General features: G+C 40.1%; 1 protein-coding gene and 1 long non-coding RNA gene across 2 annotated transcripts in view; one reads left to right on the forward strand and one right to left on the reverse strand.

Moving 5' to 3' along the window:
- METTL11B (methyltransferase like 11B) overlaps positions 1-9,190 on the forward strand; it is a 19,450-nt gene extending 10,260 nt beyond the window's left edge. Inside the window, exons 2-4 of the mRNA XM_005867637.2 lie at positions 2,118-2,293; positions 7,912-8,161; positions 8,891-9,190. Of these exons, the coding sequence (XP_005867699.1) occupies positions 2,118-2,293; positions 7,912-8,161; positions 8,891-9,162 (698 nt within the window). The 3' untranslated portion in view covers positions 9,163-9,190. The remainder of the gene's footprint in view (positions 1-2,117; positions 2,294-7,911; positions 8,162-8,890) is intronic.
- The window catches only part of LOC106726330, a 194,482-nt gene that overhangs the window by 17,462 nt on the left and 159,559 nt on the right, over positions 1-17,461 (reverse strand). The window lies entirely within an intron of this gene.

Here is a 17,461-nt window from a genome sequence, read left to right on the forward strand (position 1 = left end):
TATATATATAGAGAGAGAGAGAGAGAGAGAGAGAGAGAGATTTTAGAGAAAGAGAAAGGGAAAAAGATAGAGAGGTAGAAACATCTATTGGCTGCCTCCTGCATGCCCCCTACTGGGGATTGAGCCCGCAAGCTGGGCATGTACCCTGAGCAGGGAATCAAACCAGTGACCTCTTGGTTTATGGGTTGATGCTCAACCATTGAGACACAGCGGCCAGGCTAATCTTTTTATTTCTGTTTTCCATATCTATCTTTGTATTTATGTCCTGATAAATTTACTCAATTTTATATTGGTAATTAAAACTTTCATTTCTAAGAAGTCTTTGTTATTTTTTGAATTATCATTTTCTTGGCATGTTATCATTGATTCATGGATACACCAGTTCTCATAGCTCTCTAAGGATATATGAGTTTTTTGTTTAGTTTTGGTTTATAGACTCATCTGTTTCTGGAATTATTTCCATTTCCTTTGGGCTTAGTTCTACCTTTGTCTTTCAGGATGCCATTTTACCCGCATGTGTTTGGAAATCATTGTCTACCCATAGTTAAGAATAAAGGACAGGGTCAGTGATTCTAGGAAATGGGGACTGTTTCCTCTGTTATATACTTCTCCTCTGAATAGAAAAGATGATAAGAAGCTCTACATGGCCAGGTAAATCTTACCAGACTTTGATGAGTGTGAGCAGGTGAGGTACTTGGAGTCCTCTATATGCCCAAATGAGTGATGTTTCAGGATCTCAACACTAACTGGTTTAGTTATCTTTAGGAAATTCATTTAATTTTTTTTTTAGAGAAGACACCTATCCCCACTCCCAACCCCCAGGATTATAGCTGTAATGCCTGTTGTTTTGGGGAAGGTGCATTTGTCCCCTCACTGGTTGGTCTATAGATATTTTTTTTATCCACTCTTACTTCCTTTTGCAACTATCCTGAGCTGTAACTTTTTAAACTTTGTTCCATGTGCTCTTTATCTTCCAGAAATTTGTTGAAATAATGAGTCCATTTTATTTTCTTCATTGTTATGGATGGAATTTATTAAAATAATTCTTGGGAAGTATTGGGAAGGAGGAAAGACAAATGCATGTATTCAGCCTACAGTCTTGAGCCAGAAGTTCCTCCCTTTCATCCAATTTCTATAATTTCCTCCTGAATGTGCTCTAATGAAAATATTTTATATCTATAAAGATGCATTTAGGTTTACAAAACACATTTATTTTTATTTATTTATTTTTTATTTATTTATTTTTTAAATATATTTTATTGATTTTTTACAGAGAGGAAGGGAGAGAGATAGAGAGTTAGAAACATCGATGAGAGAGAAACATCGATCAGCTGCCTCCTGCACATCTCCTACTGGGGATGTGCCCGCAACCAAGGTACATGCCCTTGACCGGAATCGAACCTGGGACCTTTCAGTCTGCAGGCTGATGCTCTATCCACTGAGCCAAACCGGTTTTGGCTACAAAACACATTTAAATGCATAGTCATTTACCCTTAAGAAGTTGTAACACATGTTTTTCTAAAAATAATATCTTAAGATAATATCTCATATGGTTTCTGAAATAATGAAATGACATAGTATATCATAGTATAATGTTTCTAGCCCACTACCTGGTATAGAATAGTTGCTCAATAAATATTATGTTTTCTTATTATTTTATGTTATGTTGGTATGAAGAGGTATTTGGGTGTTATTGCTTGAAAAAGAGATGAAAAAAATAGCTACCCCTTAGATTCTCATAAAACATTTAGAGCTCAAAGATAAAACTCACTGTAAAACTTGTGACACTTATATTGCACTGTAGGAAACACTATTAAACTTTTTAGTATAGTAATAAGCTATAGTTTTATTAAACCATAGGGTATTGAATTATGAAAATGCCACATGATTATGATTTACACATAGATAACAGAAGTTCAGAGGGGTTAAGAAGTTTCCCCAAGGTTAAAAGCAAGTAAGACATTGAACCAAACGCAGACCCAGGTCTTCTACGTTCAAACCAATGCCTGTTCCTCCAGAGCACAAATTTGCAGGCTTCTAAGAGGAAATCAATGTGTGATAAGATAGAATTTATTCTGTGATATAAATATTAATAAATATTAACATTTCATTTGCAGTGAAATTGTATGCTTTAACAAGTCAAGTCATCAATGGTGAGATGCAGTTCTATGCCAGAGCTAAACTTTTCTACCAAGAGGTACCAGCTACAGAAGAGGGGATGATGGGAAATTTCATTGAACTGTCCAACCCAGATATCCAAGCCTCTCGGGAATTTCTTAGAAAATTTATTGGGGTGAGTTATCCAACTACAGCTTCATGAGAAGGCAAAGTTCTTACAAACATTGAGCTCACATGCTTCTGTGCTGTGATTTAAGCCATATTAAAGCTGTATGGTGCAGCCAAGTGTTAAGCCTGAAAGCCTGCTTTGAGATGCTCAGAAAGGATGGGTGACATCAAATCGTTTGTTTATTCCACTTGACATTTCACCCTCCTAAGCACCGTCTAATCGCTCATGCTTCAAGGGAAGGTGAACTAGCAGAGCTAATATTACAATTTGGAGGTTAAGAAGATATCTCTTTTATTTATTTTTATTTATTTTTAATCCTCACCTGAGGATATTTTTCCATTGATTTTTAGTGAGAGTGGAAGAGAGAGGTAAAGACAGACAGAAATATCGATGTGAGAGAAACACATCGATTGGTTATCTGCTGCTCACACCCCGACTAGGAGCCTGCAACCAAGGTACCTGCTGCTCTTGACTGGAATAGAAATCAGGACCCTTTGGTCTGCAGGATGACGTTATATTCACTCAGCCAAACTGGCTAGGGCAAGAAGACATCTTTTTTAAAGTCTCATAGATAAATCAGTTGACAGCCAAATGATTGATGAGAGATCATACCATCTGGGATCTTGGGGTGATTTACTGATCCCCTCTAATAAAAATTTGATGTGGTAAGAGAATGTATACTTACATTTGGTTTTAAAATGATAAGTGCAGTAGAATCTCTTTATATTATTTTATACGTAGTTCAGACACTGCCTTGAAAGAATGTGATCCCTTTGTAGTCCTGTATTGGGTGAAAGTCTACTTCCTTACTTCCATATTATATGGAGACAGTATAGAATAGGGGCCAAAATCTTGGGCTCTAGAGTCATTGTGGTTTTGTTTTCACTTGCTGTGTAAGCAACCTTGGGCTTTTCATTTAAATGCTCTAAGCTTCAGTTTTCTGACTGAAAGCTCTGACTATGGCATAACCATGGAACCTGCCTCAATGGACACGTGATGATCAAATGAGATCCTATGTGTCAAGTGCTTGCTTTAGTGCACATAATTATTACCCCACAATCTAATTTATTGCTACTACTACTAATAACATGCTTTCATAAAACACATTCATTATATTTTAGGGAGTTTCATTTAGTTGTTTGAACAGTGAAGCTGCTGTAGGTCCTGCTGACAATATAAAGTCCTAACTGACAGTCAGGTTTTGTTCCAATGCATTCTGAAATAGTTTGCTTGAAATTTGGAACTAATTTTATTCTGATAAAAGAAACAGTGCAAATATTACAAATATTTGGGTTTAGGTTGTCAGCCTATTTAGAAGCATAATATTAGGACTATCTGTAGTGTTGAGGTGAGGTTCCCTTCCCAGCCAACCTCCCTGGAGCACCAACGGTCTGAGTAGAGAAATAGGATCCGGATGGAACGCCCATTGGGGCCAAAGTGTCTGGACATCAGCTGCAGCCATAAGGACTACAGAGCTGGGGATGCTGGCCAAGGCTGTTTATAGGTCAGGTTAACCTGGAGTATTTCTAGATCAGTGTCACTGACTGATTTCTCTGAGTGCTTTTTCTGAGATTGGCAGTCACTCTGCCAAGCCCATTAGGGGTACCTCTTATTTACTCTTTACAACAATTCTAGGGGGCAAGTAACTGTTATTATCCTTGTTTTTACAGTTAAGGAAACTGAGGCTTGGAGAAGTTGTCAAGGTTATACAGCTGGTAAAAAGACAGAGCTGGAACTTAAGACCAGAGGTCTGTCTGACACCAAACTTCCTGCGCTTAACCATGACATATTTTTTCCATTTGTCTCATGAAGCAAAAAAAAAAAAAAAATCCTTACTTAAAATTTTTTTTTTTATGGACCACAGACCTCAACTCTCCTCCGGTCTGGCCCAGAGCAGTGCCTCCTGCTTGCCTGGTGGTGAGGCTGACTTTGATCCCAGTGCATTTCAGAGGCTTAGTTAGTAATCCAGCTGTCTTGTCACTCCGTGTGGAATGCCAAGCTGACCACAGGGATGCTGGTCTGACAGAGCCCATCCACACGCCCACGGACTTGGGAAAGGAAACGGCCTGGTGCTTGCATATTTATGTTGGAAAGAGTGAGCTGCTCTTTTCAAACAAATATGAGGAGTCCTTCTTAGCAGACAAGGCTCATTGTGAAGCTGTGGTCTCTTAAGTACAAACATGGTCTTTTTATAAAGAATGCTATTTTGGTACTTTGACCTTAATAATCTGCGAAATGAGTATCCAGGTCAAGAAATAAAGGAGGAGGGAATATGAGGATCTGACATGATTTACTCTTGTGTCAACTGGGAAAAGGCAGATTGACTAATTCAAAGTTTGGCTTTCCTTTCAACACTTAGTGACATGGGACGGAGGGAAAAGGTGTTTAAACTTGTTATAAATGTGTTTACTTTAGCAAATAAATGACATCAAGATGATGTCCATTGCATAGCTGACGCTTTCTTCAGTTTTAGCTTTCTGGGGTGGTGATGGTGGTGATAATTTGTAAAAAAATTATCAGTATTTGATGGTATTTCTCTTTTAACATTTCTCAGAGATTGCATGACTAAAAACTCTGGATCTATTTTGATACATATACTTCATGGTTTTTTACAGTGACCTTTATAACTGCCATTTTAGTTTTAAACTCCACTGGATGAACTTGAAATAATGTTCTTCAAAACAAAGTATATGGGCATAACCAAAACTAAAATGAAATTCCTGAGTATTTTACTACTTTATAAGAATCCATATGTATAAGGATAGCCAGGGCATCAGATCTCAATACAAGCACAGCTTCAGACACTCATGGTGTCCAAGAAGCGGTGATGCCGTACCTGAGACCAGTCTTTACTAGTAAATATCCCTTCTCAAAGGAGCCGCATGAGGCTGACAGAGAAAGAAATGTGGTGGCAGCATATGGGAGGCAGTGCCAACCACATGGAGTGGAAGGGAGTAAAGAGAACTAGGCGATAGCAGTGAGAGGCTAGAGGTACACAGGATTGGAGTGAAAGGCACCTTTTTCTATTTGTAAATAACTATCATTTGAAGAATAACTAGTCAAATATCACACATCTAAATTGGTGTAAAATAAAAATCAGAGTAGGAGAATTTTCCAAGTAGTTATATTTCAAGCACTTCTCTTCTCTGGGTCTGTTTTGTTGCCTGAAGAAGTAGGAGAATTAGACATGAGTGGTTTAAAAACTCCAGGGTTGTGCTGTGACCCTTTGAAGGCCTATCAGGAGAATGGCAGGAAGGCTGAGTGTGTGAGGCCCTTCCTCACTGTAACCAGGGAAGCCTCAGACTGATTTATTCACTGAGAAAAAGGAGATCAGCTGTTAGAATCTTGTTGAAATCAATCCTCTGGCATATTTCTCTGAGGCCTCTCTGCTTTATCATTCCGTGGTTCTACTTCTAAAACCACTTGCTACAATAATGTGAGCAACATGATCATAGAGGCTGTAGGGCAAGTGATGATAAAAAAAAAATTGTAATGATAATCTCCAATTGAGCACACACATTTCTACTAGTCATTTTCAGTAGCTTAAACTAATTTCCCAGTTCTGCCCCCATCTTGTTTATGCTATGAATTTACTTACAAGATGCTTCTGTACAGCCATTCCAACATAAGCCTTTAGCCTATGCCTTTTTTTTCTGAATTAGTTTAGTTTAAGTTATAAGATTTGAATGAGGGAAGTGGCATAGCATAAGTAGGAATGGCAAAGAAATGTCCCATGGATTATCACATCCAATTCCCATACTCAAGGCAGACATCACTAATCAATCACAGACCTCTTTCCTGCTGAGTGTGAATGAAGCCTTAGAATTCCTTTCAGCACAGCATTAGACAGACACTACTTAGGAAACCAGAGTTGGTACTTGAGGTGACAACCCTAAAGATGAACTGGCTTTGGAGTCACACAGTTCCCTGTTCAGATTTAAATTCTGCTATTAATTGTGTGGCATTAGAAATTAAAGTTTCCTCACTGCCAAACTGGGGAATTATCATTATCTTGTGTAACTGTTTTGATTATTCTAGTTATCATAGATACAAAGAGCTTACTACATACAAGTACTAAATAAATCATGGACATTATCATTCCATTTGGAAAGAAGCTCAATTGCTTCATTTTCCCCCCTTGTATCTTTCTTGCTATGAGGAAGCCTTCTGGGTGGACTGAAAAGCACATTTCTGATCTTTTCTTCTGCTCAAAATTCACCTTCTGATCCTTAGCCAAATGTGTGAGGGTTTTTTTTTTGTTTGTTTGTTTTTAAACCCTTAGTTCCTGAGATCAAGAGTAGGTTTTCTTCTGAAGATCTTCATTGGCAATTTCAAGTATCTTGTTACTGTCATTTCTAGCATAAAACCTACTCAACACCCATCCCAATTATGACCCAATAAATGAGAATCTTTGATAAATTAATAGACATGTATAGACATCTCAAAGATTCAGCTGGCCATGCATATGTACATATTTATATATATTACTTTATAAAAGCAAATTTGAGAAACTTTACATTAGTTGATTTCCCCTACTTTCACCATCTATCTATCCTTCCCTCACCCTCATTAATTTAATGCACAGACATACTTAAAAAAATTTAGGGGGTTTGTGCCCAATGAATCATGTAGTTTCTGGTACAAAAGCAGAAAACAATTTTTAGCATAAAAAGACACAGGAGACTTTGCTGCAACAACATTTTATCCACCTGAATGCGCTGTACAGCATTGGGGCAGGGTTTAAAGTAAAATCCTAGCATTCCCTCAGCTCAGGTTCTAAAAATTACCATCCATACCAGAAGAGCAGATAATTCAGAGGCACCAAAATCAGTTCTGAAAAAACTAAAATTTCAATTATACCAATATGAGTTGAAATGTTTTCAATGAATAAAATTTAAAAGTACTTACTGCTCTCACTGCTTTGCTTTTTTTGGTTTGTTTTGTTAATCCTTACCCAAGGATATTTTTTCCATTGATTTTTAGGGAGAGTGGAAGAGAGAGGGCAAGGTAGAGAGAAACATAGATGTGAGAGAAACACATCGATTGGTTGCCTCCTGAACGAGCCCCGACCTGGGCCCAGGCAGGGGAGGAGCCTGCAACCAAGGTACGTGCCCTTGACCCTTTGGTCAGCAGATCAATACTCTATCCACTGAACCAAACCATCTAGGGCTCACTGCTTTGCTTTTTAAAGTAAAGTAATAAGCTATAGTGTAGGTTCATTTAGCAGTGGGTTTGTCCAAAAATTACAGTTAACAAAGTTCTATTTTCATAGGGCTTTCTATGACCTATTTCTTAAGAGAAAATTACCAAGTTATTACCAAGTTTTCAAATCTAAGACATGATTTCCTATAATCTTATTTTAAAATTATTTTAAAGACCTATATTTGGGGAAAATAAAGAAAGCAAAAACTAGAAATGTTTGTGTATTTTTTGGAAAAGATAGTTGAATGTTCTATAATCTGATTGTGGTAGTAAGTATGTGCCTATACACATTTGTCCAAACTCACCGAAAGATATTCTTAAAATAGTGCATCTTTTTACATGAAATTGATCTAAATAAAGTGGATTTGAAGAGGTAATTGGAGTGTCCAAGGCTCAGAATGGGTGTCTGTCCTTTTGTGTAGGGGCCTGGGAGAGCTGGGACTGACTGTGCCTTGGACTGCGGTTCTGGGATAGGAAGGGTCAGCAAGCATGTCTTATTACCAGTTTTCAACAGCGTGGAGCTGGTGGACATGATGGAGTCATTCCTCCTCGAAGCCCAGAACTACCTGCAGGTCAAAGGAGACAAGGTCGAAAGCTACCACTGCTGCAGCCTACAGGAATTCACACCCCTGCTGGGGAGATACGATGTCATCTGGATTCAGTGGGTCTCTGGTTAGTCCTGCATGGCTCACACCTGCCCTTCTCTCCTCCCCACAAAGAGAAGACAACACTGGGCTTATTTGAGGATTTGCACAGAGGGAACAAGGATACAAAGGGAGATCTACCTGTAGTTGTGCCTAGAACAGTTAGCTAGCATGAGGTATCATGGGGACTCTTAAAAAGCTCTGGTCATTTTGATTTCTCCCCTGACATCCTCTGGATAAGCCTGACAATTTCCATCCTTAGGGATGGAGTGCCTTTGGACCAATCTAAATCCCATTAGACACCTAAATACTTGAAAAACTTTAAAAATTGGGGCCAAAAAAAGTTTATTCCCATTTACGGGAAAACTGTACTCAGATTTAAATCCCCAGGAAATGAGACAACAGTGAATTTGATTTTTGGTGTATGTGTATGTTGGAGGCACAGATGAGTGATAGAGTTGGGTTGTAGGGGGATGTGGAGGGGACCCATGGCATGGGCAATAGTTTATCTCATGCCCATGAGGTACATAGACCAGGTAGTATAACATCTATTTTACAGATGGGGCATGAACCCCTTCAAAGAGGGTAACTGTCCTCTTATCTAAATTTTTAAAGCCTCCTGCAATGAAAACAATCCAGGCTATTAAAAAAAAACACCTCATGACTGAGTGAACAAATGGTCTCCTGGTTCTTTCCTACTCACCTTCTTTCCCACCCACCATTCCTTCTGTTTGCCCATCTACTTGGTCATCTGTAGGGTACCTGACTGATAAGGACCTTCTTGCATTTCTTTCCCGGTGTCGAGAGGGCCTGAAAAAACATGGCGTCATCATACTGAAGGACAACGTGGCTCGGGAGGGCTGCACCTTAGACCTCTCTGACAGCAGTGTGACTCGGGACATGGGCATCCTCCACAGCCTCATTAGGAAGAGTGGGCTGGAGGTGCTGGGCCAGGAGAAGCAGGACGGCTTTCCAGAGCAGTGCGTCCCAGTGTGGATGCTCGCACTGCACAGCGACGGGCGCTCCTGACCAGCGGTGGGAAGGAGGGGCTGGACTGCACAGTGCTGCTTTGGGACAGAGGTGCTCCCCTCGGAGGGGCACCTTGTAATTCATGAAGGAATGGAGAGAAGGGGGGCAATACATGTCTGGAAATGACTGGTGATGTCGTGTGTACAATTTCCACTAATTATAGCAGTACATGCAAACACTTTGGATTTTTCCAAAAGATGAATGGAGCAAAATATAAGAAAAAAAATGATAGTATATACCTAAACTGTATAAGTGTACACAGAAACCAGAAAGGGAGCAATGTTCACAATTCTACACTGCCCAGGTCCCTGAGGATTTGCATTATAGAGGACAGAGTAAGGTCTAGACCTCCTCTCTCTGCCCTCGTGCTAGGTATGTTATACTTCCTCTTTGGGACTACTACTTAGACAAAAATCTTCCCCTAATTAAGAAGGGCAGTCAAAATAATCTTGTGAAAACAAGCCCATTACTTAATTTTGTCTTTAGTCTTTCTCTTGACAGAAAACGTATATGGTTTCACTTTTTATTTTGGGTCAGTTCACTACCCATTGATGTTGTATGGCTGTAACTTGATAACAGAAGGCTGTGTTTCAGTGATGGGGGAGTCTCTCTTTTCAGGAGAAAATGTTGTACCCTTGAAATTTCAGCTGTGAACATATAAGTAAATGTCACTGATAATCTAATTTTAGCCATTGGCTGCTTGCTTCCTAGCAGCTGCTCCTGTTTCCTTGGTTGATAGGAACACACATTAGAAAGAAAAGGGAAATGATAAACCTGAAAAGTGAACCAACTGGATTAATTTAAAGTATTGGTTAAGAATAATAAAAAATCTTTCACAAAAAAATGTAATTTAATTTTAACTGCTATTGTCTTTAAAACACTCCACTATCTTCATTCGGAAGCTCACACTTGTATTTTAATCCATATATATGTTTGCTATATGTATATGTTTGTATTTTGATGTGTAATGAGTCTTCTATGAAATGCAAAGAATCAATTTAAGTAAAGAAGGCCTATTGCATGATATGCTATCACCATAAAAATCGTATCTGCAAGGCATAGCTCTAACTTAGGAGGAAAACAAGCATTATAAGACACTTACTACCTTGGTAGTTTCATTTTTGCCCTAGAAAACTGTGTCATTTACTCTGTCCCTGGCATTTAGTGTATGTCACTCCACAGTCTAAGGTAACTTAAACAAGTGTGAGGTAGAGCCCTTAGTGAACGAATCAGAGAGCAGAACTAAATCAAATGGTGAACATTACCAAATGGACTGAGTATGGCAAATAAGGGCACTCCAGTTTTAATCCTCCATGTCTTGGAGCAAATTAGCCGAATCTTCTTTTTAGGCCCACACAGGAATTTTCTTTTTCTTTTACAATAGCACTCTTAATTCTCTTACCTCTTGGCTTTCTGCTTTGTCAACACTCAGATACTGATTGACACAATTATCAATTTCCTCTGCTCCTGGGCTCCTGAGCTTATGGAGGAAATAACATAATTGTCCTTTGGATGTCTGACCTTTAACTCGGTTGAGTCTTTGAGCTTTAGCAGCAGTCCATCTTCTCTGCCTAAGTCACCACTTTCCATTCTCCTTAGAAATGTTCCATATTTTTATTGCTCTACACAATTTCCCAACTCTATATCCACCCCAATTTAATTGAGAAATTAGACATTGGAGAGTAAATTGTATCAACATTTGCCCTTTATACTGTTAATAGCAAAATAAAAGAAGGAGTGACTTGAGAGGCCATTGGAGCTGATCATGCTGCCTACTAGGTCATGTTAGGGTTTGGACATGTTATCCATAAAACAAGACAAGGTTCTTGAGGGTTCAAGTGAGGGACTGATTTTTCTGGTCCTGGAAGTAGAGCCAGAGATACTGTAGAAGGAAGACACTTAGAGTGAGACCTTCTCTAGCTATCTTCAATCTAATTCAGTGAGTCAAACTCTGCTGATGTTATCAACACATCTGTGTTGTGGTGTAAGTGACAGTCTACATTAGTTACAAATTTTGACCATAGTCCAACTGCCCCAGAATCATTTGGGAAACTTTTATAAAATAGAGATTCACAGGCTCTGTCCCCATGACAGTCTAAGTTCTGTGAAGTGGGCTCAAATAATTTGTATTTCTTATAAGGCCTTAAACTGATTATGATCATTAGTTTTGTTTGAAGGTACTGATGGGGTAAGGGACATGGAGCTGGGCTTTTCAGAGCCACAGAAAGGTAAGGTAAGGCAGGCGAGAATGTGGGCCAGGTTCAGGGCAATAGCTAGATGGTAAAATCCATTCTCCACATCGATGCCAGTCCTTCTGAAATACAGATATGACCGTGTGGCATATAAACTTTCAGTGACTCCCCATCACCCCTAGGGTGAATTCTCACTCCTTAGAAGGACAATAAAGCCCTGACTTCCTTGTCCATCCTTGGCTTTTTCACACCCGCTGCAGTTATACTTAACAACTTGTAGTTCCCTGAAGGAGCTACCATTTATGGCTCAGGGCATTTACAGGTATTACTTCCTTAGAATAGGATGGTTTTTTTTTTTTTGTTTTTTTTTTTTTGGTCTGGCACAGACTGTTTAGATGTTGCTGACAAAAGGGCAACTTCCCTCACCACCAGCCCCTCCCCCGCAGGTGCTGTTAGGTGCCCCTACTACCATGCTACTCTAATACCCTCTGCTTAACATATCACAGCACTTATGTGGCACTGTAATTACCCACTTATGTGCTATTTCCTCTATTAAATTCTGAGCTCTTTAATGGAGCATTCATGGTTAGTCTCGGTCTTTTTTTTTTTTTTAAATCTCACCTGAGGATTTTTTCCATGGATTTCTAGAGAGAGGGGAACGGAGGGAGGGAGAGGGAGAGAAAGAGAAACATCAAGGTGAGAGAGACACATCTATTGGTTGCCTCTCGCATGTGCCCCTACCAGGGCTGGGAACCTGCAACCGAGGTACATGCCTTGACCAGGAATCGAACCCGCGACCTTCGGTCTGTGGGCTGACACGCTAGTGAGTCAAACCAGCCAGGGCATAGAGTCTCAGTCTTTAGCATAGGCCAGCCGTGGGCAAACTACGGCCCGCGGGCCGGATCCGGCCCGTTTGAAATGAATAAAACTAAAAAAAAAAAAAGACCATACCCTTTTATGTAATGATGTTTACTTTGAATTTATATTAGTTCACACAAACACTCTATCCATGCTTTTGTTCCGGCCCTCCGGTCCAGTTTAAGAACCCATTGTGGCCCTCGAGTCAAAAAGTTTGCCCACCCCTGGCATAGGCCCTCACACTGCAGTAACTCAAACTTTTGTTGAAAATATAAAAGGCAATATTATGATAGCAAAAAGACTCGGTAGGCAGTCTAAGTTTCTGGAGGCATCAAAAAGGAATCCGAACAAGGCAGCAGGAAAAACCAAGGGCATCTGAAGTCTGATGAGCACGGAGGTGTGCAAGAATGGTTCAAACAGTGACCCAGCAATGCAAGCTGGCAAACAGAAAATGCACAGAAACAAGAAGCCATTGAGCTCAGGGATCAGACAGGCATTCAGGAGGAGATTGCAGCAAGAAAATTAGGTTCTGAGGTAAAATCCTGCCTCATAGGAAAATCTCTCTCTTTTGTATGAGTCAACCTAAGGATATGGCCAACCCAAAGTCCAGAGTTTCATCATGTGAGAGGGTGTAGCTCATGAGAGAGATGTATTGTAATTGTGAGTAGGTCATAACAAAGCAACTCCTAATTCTCACCAGCTTCCTGCTAAGCAACAAGTCCAAAGAACCAACCAGGCTATAGATAAAGTTAGTCTTCTGTGACTGTTGAATATAGGAAGAAGGTGCTCACCTGTACGTCAGAGATGAATTAATTGCTAACATGCTTGCAATTCTAGATGAACTTTGGAGGACCCCTTAGCTTATGCAGTGATTCATGAATGGGTACAATCTTCACCTACCTCCTCTTCTGAGAACCTGGGCCACCACTTCTAAGCACCAGCTTACAAGCATGCCAAGTCTTAAGGGGTCGGCAATTTTATAGATTCAGGACCATCATAAAAATATAAAACAAAATGAAAAAGGTCATCCAATGTGAAAGATGATCTGCTTTGTATTATGGACACATTTTGGCCTTATCCTGTTTTTTGTGTGTGTTTTTTCCCCTTTCCTCTCCACCATTTCCTGTGACTGGTCTGTTTTGAGTGATGCATTGGGGAGAAGACCTGTGGCAGATACATTCAGCTGCCTGTCAGGAGTAATTAAAACCAGTTGTGTTATTGCTTTCCTTGGTCCCGGCTGACGCTTTGATGCTTTGGTGTCTATGCCAGAAAACTACCTCTTATAATCATTGGAGGCCAGTGTTTTTGCAGAGGTCACTGCAAGCTAATTAAGTAAATATGTGAAAAATAGTTTTAAATTATCTCAATTAGTAGAGTGTGTGTATACATGTATCTAGAGTAAGGGTTGAGAAGAGGCTTTTTAAATGATAACTGACTTGCAGAGTTTGTGATTTGGGGCCAGAGAACTATGCATATACAGCACCTTTGTACGTTCATTAAGTTGGTATAACTTGACCTTTTGCTGTATGACAGGCTGTGTTAATTTCTGAAAATAAACATATAGCAAATGTCCAAGAAGATCATGGCTCAGTAATGGGAAAGACAGATACATAAATAATAATAAATCAGGATAAAAATAAAAAAAGAGTGGCCTGCACATAGAGTTAAAGTAATATAGAGAATGGAGTGGCTGACTATACCTCTGGGAGGCTACACAGGGTCATTCATCCAACCATTTTTTGAATGCCTACTATGTGCCATGCACTGCTCTAGGACCTCAGGATATACCAGGAAATAAAACCCAAAGGTCCCTGGCCTTGTGTAGTTTGTATTTTAGAAGAGATAGGGATGCAATAAATATAGAATTTTAAATTATTTTGTGTTAGAAAATGGTAAGTTTTGGGGGGAAAGGAGAAAGTACAGTAAAGTAAGGGGGTGGGAGTCATGGAGGAAGGTTGTGATTTCAAATAGTGGTATTAGCTTCATTGGAGAGGTGACATTTGAGCAAAGAAGTGAAGAGGGTGAAGCCATTGGCCAGATGGATATCTGGGGGAAGAGGGAATAGCCAGTACAAATACCCTGTCTTGAGTGTGCCTGGCCTATCTGAGAAACAGCAAGGATATCAGTGCAGCTGCCACAGAGTAAAGGAGGGTAAGAGTGGAGTAAGATATGTGGGTTAGGGATATCGGTGGGGCCAGATCATGTAGGGTCATGTGGGTTATGGAAAGGACTTTTACTTTTATCCTGATTGGGGTGGGGAGACACTGTAGAGTTTTGATCAGAGAAATGACATGTGACTTGCTTAAAAGAGTTCCTCTGACACTATGTTGAGTAAAGAGAATGGGGGAGGGGGGTGGGAAGGGCAAGAATGGAAACAAGGAGATCAGTTAGAACAGGCGCTGGTAAGCTATGGCTCATGGTCCAAATCCAGTTGGCTGTTTTTTTGTAAATAAACTTTTATTAGAGCATAGCTGTGCCCACGTGCACTACAACAGTAGAGGTAATTGCCATAATGATTGCATGGCCTGCAAAGCAGAAATATTTACTACATGACCCTTTGCAAAAAACCTGCTGATCCCTAAATTACAACATTGTAGCAATTCAGCGCAGAAGTGATGGTGGCTCCAACCAGGGTGGTGTCACTGAAGGAAGAGAGAAGTGTTTGGATTCCAGATATATTTGAAATGAAAGCCAATTGGATTTGCTTGTGTGTGGGGATGTAATAAAGAGAGAAATCAAAGGCAGTAAAGTTTTTGGCCTGAATCACCACTGGTGAGAGATCAGGAATTAGAATAGCTTAAACTCAACATTTGTGAGTTTTTAGAAGACATCAAGTGAAGATGTTGAGTCAACTGAATATGTGAGTCTGAAGTTCAGAAGAGACAACTGGCTAGAGATGGAAAATTAGCATGGAGATGGTAGGCAGAGTCCAGATTCGGATAAGAATACAAAAGAATGAATGAAAATAGTGCAGAGGACAAAGGATGAGCCCTGGAGCACTTAAACATTGAGAGTTTTGGAAGAAAAGGAAAAAACAGTAAAGAACACTAAGAGGTAACCAATGAAGTCAACCTAGGGTAGGATGTCCTGAAAGCTGAGTGAAGAGAGTACATCAAGGAGGACAGAGGGATCAACTGTATTAAATCTTTCTAATAAATTAAGTGAGAGGAGAACTGAGACTTGACCAATGCAGTTTGGGTAGAGTATGTGGGAACAAAAGCTGAATTGGAGCAGCAATAAGTGATTAAGAATTATAGAGAATGAATATAGACAGCTCTTTCAAGGAATTTGCTAGAAAGGGAAACACATTTGCAAATAAATAAGGTAGTATCAGGCAAGAGAAGTAGGGCTAGGGCACTAAGGAAAGGGGAAGACATATGACTCAGGAAATACACTGATCTGGCTGAGAAAAAGGAGAGGCTTAGTACTGGAATGCAAAGGTGCCTTATAAAATTCAGGGACAAGAGTGCAGCTGACAGAGTGACTCACTCTCTCTTGTTGATTCTTGATCTTGCTCTCAGTTCTCACTTCACTGGGAGGGGTCACCAGTGGCTTGGCACTGTGTCTCACTTCTTGTCCAATCACTTGCACAATATGGCTGTGTGTATTCCATTCTATCCACCCCAGCTGTGGGCCACAGTTGAGGGAGACAGTTAAAGGAGGAGGAGAGGTGGGAAGAAGCTCCAAAATTGTTTTCAGTGTCTGAGTGTCTTCAGTGACTGACATCAGGAAGTAATAGGACAATTTAAAACCATGTAACACGTTCAAGCTATGCACGAGAGATGCAGCTAAACAGTCTCCTGATAGGAACTCTTGAAGAACAGTGCCTTGGGAAGGCAGCCAGGCCTTGCTCTTGGGACGTTAGCAAGAGTAAGAAGGCTACAATTTTCCTGCACCACCGGATTAAACATGTGTATAGAAAGGATTTGGGTTGTTGCAATAAGAACAAAAGGATGTCATGGATGATTGTCTGTGTCTCAGCCCCTCTAGGAATATTTGTCAAGAAGGAAAAAGGAATGTGGCAGACAGCCCTCTGTGTCTACCAGATGTTCTCTGACAATATGTATTGTTAAAACTGAAATTTAAATTATGAGAACCAGACCCACCAAACAATGAAATACCCGGGGGCATTTGAGTCCATTCATTAGGCCTTTCTGAGTGTTGCTCTGGGTCCAGCTACCATTTCTTGATGTGAAATGAGAGTCTGTCTCCAGAATATCAGCCTTTGGCACTTTCTCTAGCTCAGAAGGACTTCTCAGCACACCTTTTGGAGTGATGGCTGGCGGCTTGGTAGTGAGAGCAAGGTACTTACTTCTCTCAGTCAACTTGCTGTGCCTGGAAGAGGTGTGAAGTCATGGACAGCTGGTCTCAGAGAGGCAGCCATTCATTGGCTAAACTTTGTATGGGACAGGCCCTTTATTCCTCATCACAGTGATTACATTTAGTGGTTGCTAATCTGAGGACAGGGTCCAGACAGAGATTAATAAGACACCCTACTTAACCTTCTCTGGAATGTGGGCAGATTCTGGGGCCATAAGGCCTGACTTCAGAAAAAATGGCTTAAGGATCAAAGAGCCCAAATAATCTAATGTGGAATATTAGACCCTTGGGTAAGGAAAGAGGAGTGCTCTTAATACAGGCCCTGATCTGGAGCTTGGTGTAGATGTTCAAGTCACTTTTCCCTTGTAGGTTTAGCCCAATAATCAGGAAGAGGGGTGAGGCCAAGTGACTTAGTGTATGAACATGTATATGTAAATTCTAATTTCTTTGGGAAATAATTATGAATTGCTTTAATTTGATGGAATGTGATAATCATGACCCCTCCTTCAAAGATGGATATAAGAAAAATTTCCAAACTTTTCAAGTGAATAAGAAGGACATGATTTATTTGCTCAACTGTTTATTTATCCACTAAGCCGACAAGTACTCATTTGGTGCCTAATACATGCCAAGCATTGTGTGAGGACTGGAGATACCATGGGGAGCAAAACAGATTTAAATCACTTTAATTTGGCGAAGGGCAGACATGAAATAAACAATGATTTTAATTATGGTCAATGTTATGAAGCAAACATACAAGATAGAAGATAATGGAGTGGGGATGCCTCACTTACATGTTAAAATCTAGAAAGGCCTTTCTCCTTGGTTAATGAATCTTGGATTCTTTGAAATTCCACTCAGGGGTGTTTATGAAGTTAGTGCTTCAGTGAAATTCTCTGAATGGGGTCCCCATAAAAATCAGAGGATGA

This window comes from Myotis brandtii, unplaced genomic scaffold, assembly GCF_000412655.1.
Source record: "Myotis brandtii unplaced genomic scaffold, ASM41265v1 scaffold250, whole genome shotgun sequence".
Taxonomy (NCBI): Eukaryota; Metazoa; Chordata; class Mammalia; order Chiroptera; family Vespertilionidae; genus Myotis; species Myotis brandtii.